General features: G+C 42.7%; 1 protein-coding gene across 1 annotated transcript; it reads left to right on the top strand.

Moving 5' to 3' along the window:
- Window positions 1–2,952: 2,952 nt before the first annotated feature.
- On the top strand, window positions 2,953–20,513 carry LOC124126802 (HHIP-like protein 1). The gene is made up of 5 exons (XM_048397206.1): window positions 2,953–2,969; window positions 3,419–3,609; window positions 19,338–19,481; window positions 19,617–19,749; window positions 20,017–20,513. The coding sequence occupies exons 1-5, from the start codon at window positions 2,953–2,955 to the stop codon at window positions 20,018–20,020; spliced, it is 489 nt and encodes a 162-aa protein (XP_048253163.1). The 3' UTR covers window positions 20,021–20,513.
- Window positions 20,514–21,952: the final 1,439 nt, after the last annotated feature.

The following is a 21,952-nucleotide window of genomic DNA, read 5'->3' as shown; positions in this document are numbered from 1 at the left end:
CATGGTTGTAGCAAAACGCTAGTCACCCATCTCATGGCCCATTAGTGGCAGACTTGGCGGATGGGAGACAGACCTTGGAGTCGCAGACCACCTGGGTACCGTTGTACAAAGCGATCTTAGCGCAAAGGTGACCGATACTTGGGTATCCTCCTTCGGTGGAATCGGTTTCTCACGGTGATATCAGCATATCTTGTTTCATCATACTGCACTTCCAATGACATTATTAACATGGGGCAGAAAGGAGCAAAAAGGGGTGCTTGGGTTGTACGGATCAGTTGCCATTTCAGAACATGATCCTTGAAGAGGCTAAATCAATGTGTTGGATAGACTACAGAAAAGCTTATGATTCTGTATGTAACGAAGTTTTTAATGAACTGCTGGTCAACTCAACTTGAGATGTATTCGCAGGGCCAGGTGGTGACTTTGGAACCCATTTCTATCAGAAGAGGAATATTTAAGGGCGATTCTTTTGGCCCTTTGCTTTTCTGTTTGTCACTAAATCCATTAAGCGTTTTGCTCAGCAAAGAGGAAGGCTATCATCCTTGACCACCTCAGCATGGATGGTCTCGAACGATTTGCCAAAGGAGAATCAACACTAAAAAAAACAGATTCTCCTTGTCGAGTCCATTTCTAATGATATTGCCATGTCCTTTGGGCTCGACATATGCAACCTTCTCAATCCTTCAAATTCGGAAATGTCCCCCAGATGTGCACCATAAAACTGTCTGGAAGCCCTAAGACACTTGACAGTGACAAATTCTAGCCATTCGTGAGTGCACTGACATATATTACAGGGCTCTTATTTATTGTTGCTGCCGATTATAGGACCAATCGTAATCTTCATTATAATTGTAAGCCAAAACTGTTTCATTATTATTTCTTTAATACGCACATTCAGCCAGGTCACAAAGTCTTACCACCTGAACCCAGTTAGTTGTCCCTTACAAAATGAGGTTCTAGGGCCCTGTTCTGACCTAGAATCCCCACTGGCTGTTTGGTTGGTTATCTACAGACTCCACTTTACAAAATGACCTTGATCATGTGTAGGTCCAGTTTTCTAAGACACTAATTGGTTGCTAAACATGTTTATGGTTGTGTTTAACATCTAAAAGTGTGTTTAGGGGCTAAGCGTGTGAAACTTGCATTCCAGTATTGTCAGGGGTATATATTTTATCAAATTTGTGGCAAAACAGGACTTTTGTATTTGTATGCATAAGAATAACTCCTTGCGATGTGGACAAGCATTGCTTCTTGACCTATCATACTAACGTCTTGTCCACTTATTATTTCTTATAATGCCTGTGTTGCTGCGACAAACCTTCAGCTACATTCAAGCCATATAATAACTTCCGTATTCATAATCAAAACAGCCAATACAACACTAACCTCCCTTTATGTTTTTTAACAATAGCTTTGTCCAATAATTATGAATTTGATATTTTGATGTGATTTGTTGTAAAATTTAATTTCAGTATGTTTTGTACATCTTATCAATATTTGACATAATGCCCAAAGATATGCTTTTTGTCGTAAACATTTTTAATAACGTAGATAATACCTATATCACAGTCAGAGTCTTGCGCAGTAGTAAAACGTGATCAAAAACACAGGACACTTGTTCAATATAAAGACACCCGACAGCTCAGAATAGATACTTATGGCCTGAGATAAGCTGATCGCACGTACCCCGACTTCAGTGACTCCAGAGTATATCCTCAGGTTTCCCAGGAAAACGCACTGCAAGCGATCACACCACTGGTAACATACAGGCAGCCTAGGCGTGACATAAAGACGGAAATCGATAAGCACGTTCTGCAATTATTTAATCAGTCCTCGTCTTTGGGGATTTCAGTTGTCCTGTGATCTACCCTACACAGCCTGTTGAGTGGGTGTATTTGCACCTGTGCCACAGGAAGCATTGTGCCGCCATGTCTTCCCGCCATGTGCTGGAGTTCACTACCATATGGTGCCTCTCACTTCACTTGATATCGCTTCCTGGTTTCGTGGCAGCCTCGCAGACGTGTGTCTGTCTTAAGAATGAAAGCTTGGGGTTCTATAATCCAATCCATATTGAATTCCGGGGCGAGAGGTACTATATTGCAGAACAACGCGGGATTGTGCGATATTTGGAAACACGTTACAAGAAAGGAGGTGTTTTGTTGAATATTTCGACAGGGTTGTTTTAACAGACACTCTAGCTGATCAAAGAGGTTAACTTGGTTTTACCCTGCATCCTCATTATAACGAAAATGGTAAACTGTACATGTATTATATTGGCATCAGTTCGGAAGTTCAGTTCTCCCATCTCAGCGAGTCTACCGTCGTTAACGATATCGCAGAACCCGCCACAGAGCAGATTCTGCTAAGGATGGAACAATTAACAAATGCTGGGAATGGCGGACAGGTAACTTTTCCGAAACATTACCTTTATGATAAAGACAATGGAACGAAAAGCTGTAACCAATCTGGAATATTGTCACCTTTAATACAACATTATCGAAAAGTTCAAAGTTAAGGTCAAAAGTAAAGGACAAGGTCATTTTCTTTTTCTATTCCAGTTGCTGTTCGGCCATGATGGATACCTGTACATCTCGGTGGGAGACGGTATTAGTGATGATGGCGTGCTACGTGACCATACACAAGACCCGTATGTTGACTATTGCATGTTTACATTTTTAAAACACAGGTTATAACTTCTGTTTCAGTTAAACAGGAGAACTTGGCGTTGCTAATAGAATAATACATATTTTGCGTGACTTTGCAAGAAATGACAAAAGCACGAGTTCCCTTTAGGTTCTCTCTGGTTAGGGCCCCTATTCACAAATCATTTCAATCTCTTGTACTTTGTAAGTCGATGGGAAAGTGCTACTTTATAACTTGCTGAACAAGGGTCGAAAACCGCTTCCACATAGATAATTGTATGCTCGTATTTTTTAACATGGAGTTACGACAATGGTAGTGCAAAGACGGTAATAACTCATATTCTTTCGCACAGACTTATGACAGTCACAGCTATAAGACAATCTAAACTCGTATTTTTTTGCAATCGTAGCGTGTAGTCTTTAACATAGACTTATAACAGTCTTAGTGCTGATATCAGAACGAGGCCCTGAAAGTCGCTGTACAGAGTTGAGTTCCTTGGGCGTACAAGAAGCCTCTGGTCGCTAGTTCGAATCCCTGTTCGCCCTGTTTATGTTTCTGTCTTTGTCAGCACCATACTCGTTCATAGGTTTTACTAAACTGGTAATAACGCATACTTTAACATAGACATACCACAGTTAAAACACTCAGCCGATCGGAACTCGTGTTCTTTAACATAGACTTATGACAGCAGTACAAGACCTACATCTACATTCTGTGAGATATAAGTGAAATATTGTTGAAAGCGGCACTGAACCCAACTCACTCTCCCATACAGAGCCAGGCTTCTCGGGAAGATATTGAGAGTTGATGTGGTTGAACCGGGATTTGTGGGCGTCTCAGTGCTCCGGTACGGCATTCCCGCAAGCAATCCGTTTTTGGACAAGACACCATGTAGACAGGAGGTGTTTGCATACGGATGTCGTATTATGTGGCGATGTAGCCAAGACACAGTTGCTAACAGAAATGGTGAGTGTTGTGTGAGGTGAGTGTTATTACAGTATTACAGTTATATCGCGCTGTGACAACATAATGTGGGAGGAAAGCACGAAGTGATGCAGGTCTCAGGCGTCTAACACCTCGGTGAAACCCACGAGCACGGGTATGGTCCTGACAAACGTAGAAACATAATCGTGGCAAACCGGGATTTGAACTCACAATCATAGGTTTCTGGCGTGCCCAAGGGACGCAACTCTGCTCAGCGAATTGCTGCGCCTGAGACGACTCGGCCACCCGTGGTCCCTGTTGTGTGAAGAGTCACTTAGTAGGAACCCACGTGAATCAGATGAATCTGCATTATCAAGTTTTAGGAATGCCCTTTGAAAATTACCCTTTTTTCTTCAATAGTGAGCAATATTTACTTAATACACACTGAGTATTCCAGGCAGAATAGGTGCCACAGGATTGAACCGCCTAAAGACCCACGTGGAGCAAATGGTTACAATTAGTCACCTTGATGCGATGCTATCAATTACTAGATTGACACGATTATGTACAGGCACCGTTACATAGCTGGAATACTGCCGACCAAACACAACATTTGCTCACACAATGATACGTCATGGGTTGTTATCATCATATTATTCATTTGTAGTACAGAAAATGGAGATTCTGGAAGAGAATGCAGAAATTAAGCAGCCTGCTCAACAATGTATGAAGTACCTATGATGAAGATATAATTAGCAGCATATCTGTCCAAAAACCCATTCCTCATACTCATTTATCGAGGTGCCTAAAGATCCACGCATGATCACATGGTTATAATGTGTCACCTGCAAAAAGCAGTCTAAAACCCAACTCACTGACTGGTCGATGGCATAGAATGTTACTAATGCACAGTCAATCACTGGATTGTCTGACCCAGACTTTATTGCTGGAATAGTGCTATGACATCACATACTTCCTTAATCACGTTATGGTGATGACTCGGAGAACACAATCATGACACTATTCAACACAGTAAGCACTGACTGATGTTAAATAGAAAATGCATGTACACGCAAATATGTGGATATCATCAACTGACAGGGTGAAGTAGCCATGGTGGTAGATGGGTGATTATCACTTCTATTCAGAGCTGAATACAAGGAAATGTGGATTTTGCATAAATACTATAGCTTACAGCTGTTCCACATATAACCGTATCCATTCAACAGAACTACAAAGCTCCATAGTGTCCCTGGTATCGAGTCCTGCATCAACACATTGCGACAGTGTCACAATGTCATCTGCCAGACCTATGGCATGTATCATGATATATAAGCTGCACCAGAGTCATCACATGTGTCATGATATCACTGTACTCAAACAAATATAAGCGGCAAAACCCTTTGCAAATTCAAAGCGTAAAGCAGAGTCGATTGTATGATTCCGACTATATCATGAGCATGTGTCTTTGAATCACTATCAAATAGTGATGATACCAGATATTCGCGAAGAATGTGAGCGTATCTTATCCCAACGGTGATATCCATAAGAAGATATGCAAGGGCAAGTCAATTGTTCACCTGAAAAATTATGTATGGTACAAGTCAAAATAGGGAGTTGCATCGGACATCACTTTTGTCACTGATGTGTCAAATTTGGAAATGTTCTCCACTTATCTACCATAAAACGTTTAGAAAGGGGCCTTGATTGTTGTAATATTGATCAAACAATTTTGGAGCAAAAGTCGTATGATGCTCCTTGAAATCCAGGTAGAAAAAGCATCATCGATTGTACTTCCAAAGATGTGAAATGTATACACCAAAAGCTGGAGCAGCTTGAATTTTGCTCGACATGAAGGAAAAGTTGACCATTGGAAAGTTGAAGTAATCTTTTGAATCTCTGAAGCACGAACTGGGGACGTGGACCTGTAACCGAGCTTTCCCCGATGTGTCAGTGTTATACGGTCATGTGGACCTGTACCCTCGCTTTCCCCGATGTGTCAGTGTTATACGGTCATGTGGACCTGCACCCTCGCTTTCCCCGATGTGTCAGTTTTATACGGTCATGTGGACCTGCACCCTCGCTTTCCCCGATGTGTCAGTTTTATACGGTCATGTGGACCTGTACCCTCGCTTTCCCCGATGTGTCAGTGTTATACGGTCATGTGGACCTGTACACTCACTTCCCCGATGTGTCAGTGTTATACGGTCATGTGGACCTGTACCCTCGCTTTCCCCGATGTGTCAGTGTTATACGGTCATGTGGACCTGTACCCTCCCTTTCCCGATGTGTCAGTGTTATACGGTCATGTGGACCTGTACACTCACTTCCCCGATGTGTCAGTTTTATACGGTCATGTTGACCTATACCCAAGCTTTCCCCGATGTGCCAGTGATGTAGAGGGGAGCGGACTTGTGCCCAATGTTTCCTCCGGTGTGTCAGTGATATCATGGGATGTGGACCTGTACCCCAGTTTTTTCTCGGGGATGCCAGTGATAAAGAGGATCTGGACTTGCACCCTAGCTTTCCCCATATGTGTCAGTGTTGTAGGGGGGAGTGGACTTGCACCCTAGGTTTTATCGTGTGTGTCAGTGATATACAGGGACGTGTACCCTAGCAATCCGTCGAGGTGTTACTCTTTTATGGGGGAGTGGACCTGTGCGCTAGCATTCCGTAGGCCTTGTACGGTTGCTGCAGTCCTGGTCGCCGGAAGTGTACGATCACGAAGTTTCGACGAACAATATGGCGATCCTGACGTGGTGTAGTTACACGACGTTGACCCGGACGTGGTCGATCTCTGGTGGTTCTTTTCTGCTGGTATCTGCTCAGTAGCCTGAGGACTGTTGAATGATGGCATTGAAACCGTTGTGCAACGACTCCCCCGAATGGACCAGGCGTCGCACAAAGTCCTGTGGGATATCTGTCTGCTGGAGCATGTTTCGAAGTTCCTCGAGTGTCTGTGAAACACGTGGTTGACGTCGTAGGCACCGATCCATCTCATCCCAAATGTGCTCGATTGGTGAGAGATCAGGGGAGCGAGCCGGCAAGGGGATGACATTCACGTTGTTTTGTTGAAGAGATTCCTGAACTAGTCGAGCAATATGAGGCCGGGCGTTGTCATGTTGAAAGGTAATGCCATGACGACGCAAAAACCGTAGAACAACAGGGCCGATCATCTCGTCGCGGTAGCGCTGTCCATTGAGATTCCCCTCTACCAATATCAAACGGGTCCTCTGCCTTGCTGTAATCCCACCCCATACCATAACACTGCCTCCCCGAACCGATCTTCTTCCGTGACACAATGATTGACGTAACGTTCACCTCGACGTCGGTACACTCGAATCCGTACATCGCTGTGGCTGAGGTGAAAACGAGACTCGTCAGTGAATAGAACTTGTCCCCACTGCATGTCCGTACAGCGTAGATGCTGTCTGCACCACTGTAGACGTGCTTGGCTGTGGTTTCCTGTCAAAATGGGACGCCTGGTGGGTCTTCGTGGCGATAATCCCTGCACATCTGAGGCGGCGACGTACGGTTTATGAAGATATTCGTCCAAGGCCAGGAATGCTTCTTGCAGTCACTGTTGTTGGCTGGAATCGATTTCGTAGGTGTGTTGTTCGAGTCCAGTTGTCTTGTCGATTATTGGTTATGCGTGGCCTGCCACACCGAGGATGGTCTCTGACTGCATTCGTCTTTTGTCATAAACACCAAATGGTGTTTCGGTTGACGTTAAATTGTCTTGCAACACATCGTGGCAGCGACTGCATCCGTTTGTTGCCAACGTTGCCATAAACACCAAATGGTGTTTCTGTGGACGTTAAATTGTCTTGCAACATCACGTTGACTCGATCCTGTTTCAAGCATACCAATGGCACGCAGCCGCTTATTTCGCTTATGTCATTTCGTAATGTTGAATAATTGCGTAATTGTGTTGTTTTTCTGAGTGGTTGTTGTCAGCACGATGTTAAACAATACATATGAAATCCCGTTAATGCACATGTTTTTATACCCATTCTTGGGTAGTGAAATCAATGGGGCTTGCATATAGGTCAACTTTTGCATGGAATACATGCTTTTCTGTAGCAGTTGCGTTTTCGTGGCTTGTTCTATCCATGTACTACAATATTGAAATCCAAACTTTACTTGTTTGAAAAATACACTAAAATGTTGGTATCACAGGAACTTTTGTTGTTGAGTATATATTGTACGAAGGCATATATACAGATGAGACTTATTGGAAGCATATATCTCACTGTGACTCTCTCTGTCTCTCTAAGGCTCTCTCTGTCTGTCTCTCTCTCTCACACACACACACACACACACACTCTCTCTCTCTCTCTACACACACACACAGGTGCTCTATCGGGTTCAAATACGGGGATCTGGGAATCCAGGGGAGAACATCAACATTGTTTTTGTGTAGACAGGCTCTTGTGATCCGTGCTGTATGCGGTCGAGCGTTATCCTGATGGAATACACCGTTGCCGTTGGCTGCAATTGGGAGGACGTGTAGTTGGAGAATTTCGTTGATGTATCGTTGAGCCGAAAGATTGCCCTGGATATGGACCAAACCAGTCCTACGATGATGAGAGATAGCCCCAACATCATAACGCTACCCCCACCAAACCTGTCCTGCCATGATGAGAGATAGCCCCAACATCATAACGTTACCCCCACCAAACCAGTCCTGCCATGATGAGAGATAGCCCCAACATCATAACGCTACCCCTACCAAACCAGTCCTGCCATGATGAGAGATAGCCCCAACATCATAACGCTGCCCCTACCAAACCTGTCCTGCCATGATGAGAGATAGCCCCAACATCATAACGCTACCCCTACCAAACCTGTCCTGCCATGATGAGAGATGGCCCCAACATCATAACGTTACCCTCACCAAACCTGTCCTGCCATGATGAGAGATAGCCCCAACATCATAACGCTGCCCCTACCAAACCTGTCCTGCCATGATGAGAGATAGCCCCAACATCATAACGCTACCCCTACCAAACCTGTCCTGCCATGATGAGAGATGGCCCCAACATCATAACGTTACCCTCACCAAACCTGTCCTGCCATGATGAGAGATAGCCCCCAACATCAATACGCTACCCCCACCCAACCTGTCCGCTTCCTGTACGCAGTTTCCGGTGAAACGTTCTCCCCGAAGTCTGTAGACCAGTGCTCTTCCACCCCTTCGACGGAGGCGAAATCTTCATTGGTTGCTTAACAAGACATCTCTCCATCGCAGTTGAGGCCACATATGTTCTCGACTTGATATGGCGCGTCGAACAGGACGTCTTGCTCGTTGACCTACTGCTCTTAAACGGTTTCGTACATTGTGTTCGCAGATTCTGCGTAATTCGTGTATTTAGGATGCGGTTAAGGCGGCTGTGGTCGTGCTTTCATGTAGGTGGTACAGTCGGATGTAGCGATCTTAGGCGGGGGTGGTAACTCTTGGTCGTCCTTGGCCGTTCACATGTTGACCCATACTGTTGAAAGCGATCCCATAGCAATGTTATGGTGATGGATCTTACATTGAAATTCCTGGCTACGTGTAGCTCAATGGCCCTTTTGTTAATGCCCTGGGTGCCTTTTTCCGAATCGTACATGTTTCCCGACTAATGGTTTGCATGTCCTTGTTGTAGTCATTTTCATCCGCAAACTTTGTCACTGACACCACAAAAAATTAAACCTCTTCATTGTGCACCTCTTTGTCAGCTACTTTTGCTGAAATGGCCCAAAATGTTCGTATTGCGTTTCTTATTTTAAAGAGTATATTTGCTCATGGCTTCATTGGCCTCACACGGCATATGGATAACAGTTAAACTATCACAAGTAACAAAGTCCTGTATACTTGGATCATGCACTCAAGTGTCACGCCCCCATACACGTGTTCGACGTCGTACTCCAATGATAGCCACTACCGACAAAAGAATAAGGCAACTTATGAAAAGATTATGCATGTGTTACGACGATAAATGTCTCTAAAACCAGAGACCACATACCTTATAATTAGATCAAGACGTTATGTTAACAATCTATGTCCACGCTGGGATCGAACCACGGAACGTTAACCACTCAACAGATCTAGCGCCCCCCTACCTGCAACAGCTACAATACATTCAGAGATAAACCTTTGACTCGAAAACAGACGCCCAATCACCAGCCCCGCCTGACAGCAGGGAGATTAACCTTGGGCAGAAACCGGCACGTATTGACAACACCCAACCGTTCAAAGGTATTTAACTCACGAGTCATTATGTATAATGTTAATGATAGGAGTATATAGACAGGGTCATCCCAACCACTGACGGTGACAGTCTCCTAACTGACTACAAACTGAGTGTAACTGACGTGGTATCTTTATCCAACAAACAGCAGTGATACAACCATTGTTCACATCACCTTGATCTATGGTCGTCTTTGTGTGTGAAGCAGAACATCACAGTCGTACGACCTTGGGATGATATGGTAATTAACTCACTAGAGAACTGATATAGTAATTAGTGTATCGAGCTTCCGTGTGTAGGAAGTTATTTTATTGACAATTCATATTAAGAATCTTTGGAAACTTTCTTCCAGCCCATATCGAGGATAACTGACAGATTTTAGTGTTGAGTTTACAATGCCTAAAAAGACTGCAGGTTGCGTGTACACGGTTTACTTTGAAACAAATACACGAACTAAATGACCAACTTCTGACCAATACCAATAGTCGTATAATCAATTTTGTTCATAGTTTGAATTACAAACGAATTATAAACCAACTAGCTATATAGACACAGAATCAGATTGGTTTGTTCAGTGAAGGAGTGCTAGTTAGAGTCTATTTGTAATTTATTCCGCTCACTCACATCATGAGTACTTAGGGGCCAAAATGAATCTACGTATAGAATAATAGACTACTCCAGTCGTCATCTGTACTCAGCCCATATGTACATCGACGCCCTCTAACGGGAGATGAATTACTTGTTCTTATATTCTGTATTTCTACAGAGCATACCTCACCGGAAAACATATCAGGGTATTCAAAACAAAACAATAAAGTAAAATAGCTGGCCCCTTGACTGTATGTGAATTAGCACAACGCTTGCCCGACTTTAAAGTATGATTTCGAAAATGTGAGGATTTTATAAAACAAATCTTTTGAAAAGTGTACATTTAAAATTTCTTAAAATAGCAGATGGTTTTATACTCAGCACCAAAATTCATTCCCACGAGCACGGGTATGGTGCTGACAAACATAGAAACATAATCGGGGCGAACCGGTATTCGAACCCACAATCAAAGGTTTCTGGCGTGCCCAAGGGACGCAACTATGCACAGCGAATCGCGGCTCCTAAAGACGACTGGACCACTCGTGCCCCATTCTCCATAATAAGATGATCTTGCTAGAATGGAGATATAGGACACTGGATGTGATACACGAGGGTGGTAGAACATAAGGTCATCAGTTTTTAACACCATTCAATTACGTTCGCCAATGAACACACCGTGTAATACAGCATACATTCAACATATCTAAAGAACGTAATATTGTGTATACATTTAAAATAAGGGATTGGTCATATAGTGCAATTAGGTTTGGGGAGGGGATATGTTTCATTTCCCCTCCCCACGCTATAATAAATGCTCTGTCCCTAAAAATTGTTCATATTAATAAAAAACAAAATATTTTACCCCTCCCCATTCTTTAACAGTCATTTAACACGACCAATGCTATATGTTGTGTAACACTCCAACTCACCTTGTGTCCTAACACCGTCTCTCGGTGGAGACGTAATGCGGGCTTTGAGAGGTTTGTTGATAAGCTCAGAAACAAGTCAAAATACGTCATCTCAGGTTCGGGACAAACTGGTGATGTTGGGTCATGTGACAGAAAAGGTTAAAGATAGCTATAGATAGGACGTAATGGTGGACCTAAATGATAAATCGAACTTCTGCAAGGTTATGTCTGGTTTTCCCTGTTGCAAGCCCGTATCTTAAATGAATTAATTATGAATATTTGATATTATGTTATCACAAGCTGTTGTTTGCACTTGATGCTGAGGGACGTAAAAGGACATATCAATTATTACCTTCGTGTGTAACCCCAATGTCATATTGTAGGAATATCGTGACGATACGGATACACACGAGCGTACTGATTTCTTATATAATGTCATTCTCAACGATTGCTCCGATTTTGAAGTATGGTTTGGACATTTGGGGATTTAAAAAAACAAATTTACATTCTAAATTTCTTCAAGTTGCAGCCGGTCTAACACTCAGCACCAAATTTCATGATAATATGGTTTCCAAAGTTGTCATGTTTCAGATCGGAATTCTGTGAGCAAATCTTGCCAACACCATTTGGACTGTTTAATATTTTCCTGACCCACCTCATCACATTTTGCATAATATATTTTTACCCAACACGTACCATTGTAAGTGTACTGAATAGTCATTACACGAACACACTTTTGAAAATATATTTATGGTAGTTTTTTTTTTCCATCCTCGATCATTTAGAACATTTGTCCATCCTTAACAAAAATCGATTGGCTCCGATATCCAGGAAATACGCGGCAAAGCATCTACCGTCATGACAAGTGTTTATGCTTTTTACACAAAGACAGACACAAACTATTGTAATATATATATATGTTAAGGCTCGTTGTTGTACCTGGTTGGCGTCCAAGTTGGCGTAACCGATAGACCCCACGCCCTGAAACACTTGGTAACTAACACCACTCCACGTTATGATCCTGTAAAACAAAGGTCGACACATACTATTGTTATATACATTTGATGAGGCTTGTCAATCGTGTAGGCTTCAATCTTTGAGAAACCTGCTTGCGTGATATCCACAAAGACCACCCGATCTATTTAGTCACCGAGGCTGACCACCCGATCTATTTAGTCACCGAGGCTGACCACCCGATCTATTTAGTCACTGCGCCTGACCACCCGATCTATTTAGTCACCGAGGCTGATCACCCGATCTATTTAGTCACTGCGCCTGACCACCCGATCTATTTAGTCACCGAGGCTGACCACCCGATCTATTTAGTCACCGAGCCTGACCACCCGATCTATTTAGTCACCGAGGCTGACCACCCGATCTATTTAGTCACCGAGCCTGACCACCCGATCTATTTAGTCACAGAGCCTGACCACCCGATCTATTTAGTCACCGAGGCTGACCATCCGATCTATTTAGTCACCGAACCAGACGACCCGATCTATTAAGTCACCGAAGGCTGACCACCCGATCCAAAAAGTCGCCTCGTATGACAATCATGGGTTGCTGGGGTCAAGTTCGAGCCCGGGATGGGAGAAACTTGCATAACGAATGTGTGTTACAGTGGGGGAGGCTCGAATACGGTATGTATGTTATTGTGGGGGAGGCTTGAATACGGTATGCGTGTTATAGTGGGAGAGGCTTCAATACAGTATGTGTGTTATCGTGTTGGAGGCTTGAATACAGTATGCGTGTTATAGTGGTGGAGGCTTGAATACGGTATGTGTGTTATAGTTGGGGAGGCTTGAATACGGTATGTGTGTTATTGTGGGGGAGGCTTGAATACGGTATGTGTGTTATAGTGGGAGAGGCTTGCATAACGTATGTGTGTTATAGTGGGAGAGGCTTGAATACGGTATGTGTGTTATAGTGGGAGAGGCTTGCATAACGTATGTGTGTTATAGTGGGAGAGGCTTGAATACTGTAAGTGTGATATAGTGAGAGAGGCTTGCATAACATACGTGTGATAAAGTGGGAAGGCTTGCATAACTTACGTATGTTTTGGGGGAAGGCTTACATAACGTATGTGTGTTATAGTGGGGGAGGCTTGAATACACTTTGACGCTTCAGGGACATGCCTTTAACTTGGTGTGTTGTGTAATATCCAGCAGCATAATAAGATGAGGGTGTTGATCGTTAGAAAATTGGCATCAACTGTTGATAAAACGTTCTGTACCAGATCTTTTAAGAGCGACCTGCAGTGTACAGAATTATACCGATACTGATGAATCAATGTTCTTGTAATGTTGAGATAGAAAAACTATTTGAAAATTGTATATGACATATTGTATTTGACATGGTTCTGAGATGACATAGCTTGAAACAACTCGATACAAGTGTATGGGACCGCTGCTAGGGCATTAGTAGTTATTGTAAGTACATCTTTTGAACATCAGTAAGCCGAGCGGTCCATAAGCGCGGCTGAGCTATAGAGGTTATCACGCGAGTGTGTTTGGGTTGGTAAATATCCTGCATTAGGAATAAACATTTTTTTAGCGAGCCTTGGCGAGCTAAATACATAGTGTTTATTCCTAATACAGGATATTTACCATCCCCAAACACACAAGCGTGATAACCTCTTTATCATATAATGTCCTTCTTTAATTCTGTGCTTCAAAATCGCTTTCCCTCTGTCACAAACATTACCGAAACACTGCGAGTTTTCCTGGAATGCACGCATTGATATTTATTACATCACAGGCTAAGTGATGTGTCAGTCGGACAGTGAAAGTAGCCAATTTAGTTCCAACTGAAATCTGTTTCTTATACAGTGGCGAAGCAACAACAATCCATCGGTCTGTCCGCTAGAGTAACTGCCCTTTGTCAAAGGGAAGCTACTCTAACCCTAGTCTATGAGACGTCACGGCCACGGTCAGACGTTGTTGGCAGTCGGTCTGTCCTGTCATAACGTTAAGAAGTGTAGTCAGATGTACACACAGCGACAAAACGAAACAAAGTAACAATTCAAACATATTTCGGCCAAATCCAACTATTTTAATTTGTGGAGAAGGTTTCAAGCCGCAGAGGTCTACAAGCACAGATATGGCTACTGATCTCGCTTGGCTAGGCCTAGTGCCCTCGCAAAATTGTTTCAAAATTTATATCTCCAAAGTTGACAAAACTTATAAAATGACTTAGCTACGTCACAGTTAAACACTGATTTTCAGTATATTAGACTGTTCTTTTGATAATGATAGTTTATCCAGATTCCCGATGGTTATTTCTGACTCGATCGCCGAATGACGAGGGCCACGACATGTTTGTTTATAAACAGTGAAAGTAGTCCCTACTTGACGTTTAAAATTTGCATCTTTATCCGCTTATAACCCCAACGGATATCGTTTTTATCCGTTGGCTTTATCCTGCCGAGAAACCTACCCATTATATGATAAATGTAGTTATCCTGCGTATAGAATTAAAATATGCTGCGATGAATGGTAGCCTATACAGGCCCATTCCGGAAGTAGACTACAAAACAGTGTCAATATGCAACATTACCTGTCAAAACAAATTTAGGCTCTGCTCAAAGTCGAAATTAAAGAAAATTACAATCAATTCATGTATCTTCCTGAATAGCTTGTGTCAAATGTACTGCCTCATTTAGTGTGGACAATTGCTGGTTGAGAAAAGATTCATGATAAGATTTCCATTGTCAATTCAAGCACGGATCAAACTATATGTTTTTAGGCAATAGGATAAAGCAACATGTATTTATGCAAAGCTAGAATGAACATGGTGATGTGGATAATGTATGCTGTTACGTGTCGACTTCCAATTGTATTATAAAATTAACTAGGTTTACAATTTAATACAAAATCCTTCAAAGTAATTACAATGACAGGACACAATGGAATGGCATTACAAAACTCAATGGCAGTACAAAATCAAATGGCAGTACAAGTACAATGGCAGTATAAATACAATAGCAATAAAGACAAGGATAATAATATTCAGCAGCAACAGTTGTCAAGCTTCCGAAATATAGCTCAGGCTTGATATCCAGGGTGAAAAATGATCTTCAAGACGTCTCGGAGGTACGCCAATGTATTAACCTTAGGTTTAAGCAAAGGTATTCCTGCACCAGGACGGAACACACATTACAGGTAACAGTTGATAAAGCATTGACTACAACGACTAAAGGTCCGATAATCTTGTTAGGAACCACAACAAATTTGTTACAGGACATCCAACGGGTCCAGTGAACAGTTATATTTTAAATGTTAACTCTGCGGTCACAATATTGCCTCCAGTATTTGTTAAACAATTAAACAAGCCCCCTCCACCCCCATCCCCTCCACCTCCAAAACATCAACGGCCTTTCCCTCAAAAACACTATAAATTCAGATTGGTTCCAGCAGTTGATATTTTCTGATGTTCTGTTTCGGGGAGAAGGCGGTAACTTGTGGGTGTGGTGACAGGGGAGAGTCTACAGGAGTCGTGGTGGTCGCTCTGATAATGTCGGTGCTGACGTGGTACGATTCCTGGAGTGTTGAAGACGTTGACTGAAGACTCTGTCTATTTGCTAGATTTGAATATAAATGCTTCTTAAATGGAGATGTTTGGTAATAGTGTAATGTGGTAATAGTATAATCGGACTTGGAGACATCAAGGTTCTGTATTCTAACATTGGAATATGTTTTGTCAGGAAAGTGGCACAAAGTGCAAGGTTCGAGTGTTGTTTTGGAGGATGGTTTAGTAGATACACCTATATGACTTGTGTAGTGTCCACAACAGTTTTATGCAATTACTTCTTCGTGAGGCTCAGAACATCAACCAACGCTCGTGCATGTAACGTGTACTTCAAGTAGACACACATGTGAATCATTTCAGGGTGCTTAATAAGCTCGCATAAACTACATGTAAGACTGTGTCTGTTTGCAGGACCACTTTTTCTACATAACTTTTCTTTACCTTGAAGAATGTAGATTTATGCAAAAAATGATTTAGTATGTATCCATCAAACCCATCGCACTCCATGAATTCTATTGTCCAGCGGCCGCAGTGCATAACCATGCAAATTAGTATTATGGTCAGCACTGGTCAGTACACAACACTGCTGATAGTGACCTGCTTGATTGATCGTTCCACTTCTTATTAAGGCAAGAAACATTTTGTTATCTGATGCATTATGTCTTATGTATATATTTTCTAGATGGTCTATGTTTTTACATATGGTGTCGTACTATTCATGACAATGGTGCTTGTACATACAGCAATCCACGATGATCATATGTTTCAAAGGTATAGCTTCATATAAAATAAACGCCCAAAATAAGTTCATATTGGGAATCATATGCAATTCCTGTCATCGCATGCATTGTCTACTTATTTGAGCTTGTTCCAATGATGTCAAATCTGGCTTTTGGTCCTGTGATTGATTTGTTTGCATGTTTATTAGAGTAAAATCAAAACTGCTCTAGTCTACACTTCGTGAATTTCGTTTCATATATTGAAGCATTCGAAATAATGAGACTTATTTTACAGGCACAGACACACACACATGATATCACCAAAATTTAAACAAAATCGCTCTGGAGGTTGGAACCGCTCATGCTTTGGTCGAACAAACCATGGAACTCGAATTATGTTTGGAGCCTGAAGGAATGAGAGATGAAATTACAATTTGCCGCAGTTTTTATAACAATTTACCGCAGTGCAGTCATAACAATTTACAGCAGGTTTTATTACAGTTTACCACAGTATTACATTTTACTACAGTGTTATAACATTTTCCGCAGTTTATTACAATTTACCACGTTATCACAATTTACATTGTAACAGACGGGTGCCACCTGTGGGGCAGGATACGTTCACCTTCTCGAGAACACCTGGTATAATTAATATTTGAAAGTGATTCATAAACACATGCTCATGATATACACTCTTTAAAAACAGAAACACACAGGTCGTATGTAGTTCATTGAAACTGACTTCACAACAACTCCGGTATATAAATTGGATATATGTTATTGGAAAATGTCTGTGGCCTCATTTTCGACAAACGATGCGTCAAAACGCAGTCATTGTCGATTTGAAATGTCTTAAACGGCATTGTTTTCACACTTGTTAAAAAATGTCATGCATGAAAACAGTAAAGCAAAATGCACGTGCAGGTTATGGCTTTCGTAATTCGTGGTAAAAGGCAAGCATTAGAGGTAATACATGGCATTAGAGGTAGTACAGGGCATTAGATGTAGTACAGGGCATCAGAGGTAATACAGGGCATTAGATGTAATACAGGGCATGATAGGAAATACAGGGCATTAGAGGTAATACAGGGCATGATAGGAAATACAGGGCATTAGAGGTAATACAGGGTATGATAGGTAGCACAGGGCATTAGAGGTAATACAGGGCATGATAGGAAATACAGGGCATTAAAGGTAATACAGGGCATGATAGGGAATACAGGGCATTAGAGGTAATACAGGGCATGATAGGAAATACAGGGCATTAGAGGTAATACAGAGAATGAAAGGTAATACAGTGAGTGAGTGAGTTGGGTGAGTTAGTGAGTGAGTGAGCAAGTTTTTCAGTTATATCACGGCGTGTCAGCTTAATGTGGGAGGAAAGCCCCACGTGATGCAGGTTATAGCTGTATTCATTGTTGAATAGACATGTCCTTTTAATTATTCATTACTATCACCATGGCAACTTCACAGACGATTCGCTGTGCAGAGTTGTGTCCCTTGGGCCCGAAAGAAACCTATGACTGTGGGTTCGAATCACGGTCCGCCAGGTTTGTCAGCACCATACCCGTGCTCGTGAGTTTCACCGAGGTGGTAAACGAGATGTGAATATACCATACATATTATAACAGACTGTCTATATCTGTGTATATCCTCCACGATTATAACTTTCATCTGCTCCACATACGCACGTCTCCATGCAACAAAGTAACATGATTACCTCTCTTGTCTACCGACACGTGAAGATCAGCTTTAGAATAGGTCTTCGTAAGAGGCGACCAACGGGATTGGGTGGTCAGGCTCGCTGAATTGGTTGATGTATGTCATCGTATTCCAATTGCGTAGATAGATGCTTATGATATCAATCACTGAACGGTTAGGTTTGGACTCGATTATTTACAGACCGCCGTCATATAGCGGGAATATTGCTGAGCTCGGCGTTAAACTACAAACAAGCAAACAAACAGGTTATTTACTGATTCTGTGATTGAGTAGACGCCCATAGTGTCCGGTCCAGTTCCAACACACCAGAGCCATGTCTTGTGTCTCTGTTTCCACGATCACAAGTGTTCTCCACGACTCTCCATCACACGGTGTGAAGTCTCCGATGTGAGAACCGCAGGTGGCGAGGACCAGGAAGTTGTTTATTGCTGTCGGGTCATTGAAGAATGGCTGCCAGTGCGATAGTCATGTCACAAAGCCGTCGTGATCAGAGCTGCCAGTCTGGTCTGTTTTCCTTAAGCGAGAATTCCTTCTTATTTAACATCAGTTAGACTGCAGTAGGAGTGTGATAACACATCAGGATATTCTAGCATGGATATTGTTGACATCACGTTGTGGAAGCGTGTAGCAGGTCATTGCAAAGGTCACCCGTTTCCAAAACGTCCGGGGAGTCAGTGATGTAAAAGGACGCACACCAGCTGTGCCCTAGTTTGCCCTGGGGTGTCAGCGAGGTACAGGGACGCACACCTGTGCTCTAGTATGTATGTTGTAGACATCCTCTCTCGTTGTCTGGTCCAGAGGCGGCTAACGGGATCGGAGGCCAGGCTCTCTGATTTGGTTGATACATGTCATCGTATTCGAATTGCGTTGATCGATGCGTATGATGTCAATCACTGGATTGTCTGATCCAGACTCGATTATTTACAGTCGGCGATCATAAAGGTGGAATATTGCTGAGTGCGGCGTTAAACAACAAACAAACAAACAAACAAATACAAATGCTGGATCCGCCCTTGGTGATGTCGGGAGTCACTTCCTGAATCAACATGTCACGTCATTTTCCCATCTCGCAGATGAGCGGCGAATATTCTGTGGCGACCCAGGGGCGCGAGCTTATGAAGAGATCGACGTCACCCGCAGCGGGAGGAACTACGGCTGGAACATCAAGGAGGGGAACGAGTGCTTCGACAGCTCCAGGTGCAGCAATGGAACAATAGGTAGGTAGCCTTCGTTTTACAAAATCAACCTCCACGACTGGTGCACCTTCGTATGAAAGTGATTTACCGCTGCCTGTCTTTGTTGATACGTCTTTTTCATATGTTAAACAACATTCTGTAAACTTGTGGTTACAGAGAACGAAGCGCTGCCGATCTACGTGTTCAATCACACGAGCCTCCATCACGCCGTCGTCGGGGGATATGTGTACAGAGGCAAGACGCTTCCTGATCTGTACGGGCGCTATCTGTACGGAGACGCCATGACAGGGTGAGTACATGCAGGTGTGTGGCCCGAAGCTAATTTTACATAGAGGCACCACGGGAAACTTGAAGGAGGTCACTCGGACTTTATATATAAATGGGGATCTGTTCTCCATAATAACGTATAGTACTTGGATGATGACGTATCTGACGTCGTTCAGCAAGGGCAGGCAATATCAGATATCTCGTATATTAAATAAAGATGAGCGTAGTCGTAACACTCCGACCACTTCATGAACATAGGCCATCGGATGACTGTCATTGATTGCTACAGGTAACAGCCGTGGTGGTCTTGCTGATGCTGTCGTAGCTGACGTGGTTCGGTTCTTGGAGTGTTGAAGACGACGACTGAAGACTTTATGTATTTGCTAGATCATAATACGAACTTTTATAATTCTTATAAACGAAGATGTTTGGTAACGGGAACTGTACGTCATGTGCAGACCTCCACACACCAGGGTTCTGCATTCTTATATTGGAATATGTTTGGTCAGGAATGTGTCACAAAGTGCAAGATTCAAGTGTTGTTCTGGGGTAACCATGAAGAACTGGTATATTCACTGAACGTAGGCACGGATGTTTACAAGTGGTTGATATTGGCATGTATCAGGTAGTGTGGCTAAAGACGCGGGCAGACTTTGAGATGCATGACTCTGTGGAGACTTTTCTGAGTGTTGTAACACACTTCATGATACGTGGACGTAAAAGTGAGGTGAAGCACCGTGACAAAAGAAATTAAGTTTTTATTTAGATAGTTCGAAGCCCTTGTATGTGTTTGTTAAGAAAGGTTAAAGAAATTACAAAATAATAAAATTATTTATTCTTCAACATGACCCCCCTTCAATATTGGCACGGTTTTGCCAGTGATGTTGGCGCTGTGTTATCACATTTGCGTCGGACTCCTCATTAGCCGGTGGTATCACCTCAACGTGGATCAACCTTTTGGATATCTACTCCTGGTGTATTGCATTAGCGTCGTTTCGATGTCGATGCTCACACCGTTATCAAGCTAACACTTAACACACATGCAGCGACGAGGCACAACACACTCTTCGCATTTTTTAATGTCACGAAGATTCATTCCTTTATTATTTAATGAGGAACAGCTTCAAGTCAATGCGTTATTATTTGAAAACAATTGTCATGCTTTGTTCTTCATCAAAATTATAACTTCTTACATTTTTGTAATACATTTCTTGATGACACTTGATATCTGCAATTGCATACCCATGATATGTCAGGCATCCATGTGTTGTGAGTAGGGCGGTAATGTATCTAGCGGCTATTGGATGTGTTGTGAGCAGTTGTGAGCAGGGCAGTTATGTATCTAGTATGCTATTGGATGTGTTGTGAGCAGGGCAGTAATGTATCTAATAGGCTATTGGATGTGTTGTGATTAGGGCAGTAATGTATCTAGCGGCTGTTGGATGTGTTGTGAGCAGGGCAGTAATGTATCTAGCGGCTATTGGATGTGTTGGGAGCAGGGCAGTAATGTACCTAGCGGCTAATGGATGTGTTGTGAGCAGTTGTTAGCAGGGCAGTAATGTATCTAGCGGCTATTGGATGTGTTGTGAGCAGGGCAGTAATGTATCTAATAGGCTATTGGATGTGTTGTGATTAGGGCAGTAATGTATCTAGCGGCTATTGGATGTGTTGTGAGCAGGGCAGTAATGTATCTAGCGGCTATTGGATGTGTTGGGAGCAGGGCAGTAATGTATCTAGCGGCTAATGGATGTGTTGTGAGCAGTTGTTAGCAGGGCAGTAATGTATCTAGCGGCTATTGGATGTGTTGTGAGCAGGGCAGTAATGTATCTAGCGGCTATTGGATGTGTTGTCAGCAGGGCAGTAATGTATCTAGCGGCTATTGCATGTGTTGTGAGTAGGCCAGTAATGTATCTAGTAGGCTAGTGGATGTGTTGTGAGCAGGGCAGTAATGTATCTAGCGGCTATTGGATGTGTTGTGAGCAGGGCAGTAATGTATTTAGCCGTCTGTTTGATGCGTTGTGAGCAGGGCAGTAATGTATCTAGTAGTCTATTGGATGAATAATGTGCACTTTTTAAATGCAGTTGTAGGCTGAGATTTTTATTTACATAAAATTATGAAGTGTGGTTTTTAAAATTAGCAAACCCTAACCTTTTTTAACCGAGCAAGTCCATCTTGCTGCCATGGAAACATTTCTAAAATTTCTAAATAGCAAAAGGCACCTGTT

This window comes from Haliotis rufescens, unplaced genomic scaffold, assembly GCF_023055435.1.
Source record: "Haliotis rufescens isolate VD_foot unplaced genomic scaffold, xgHalRufe1.0.p SCAF_164, whole genome shotgun sequence".
Taxonomy (NCBI): Eukaryota; Metazoa; Mollusca; class Gastropoda; order Lepetellida; family Haliotidae; genus Haliotis; species Haliotis rufescens.
This window is presented reverse-complemented; position numbering and strand designations above follow the sequence as displayed.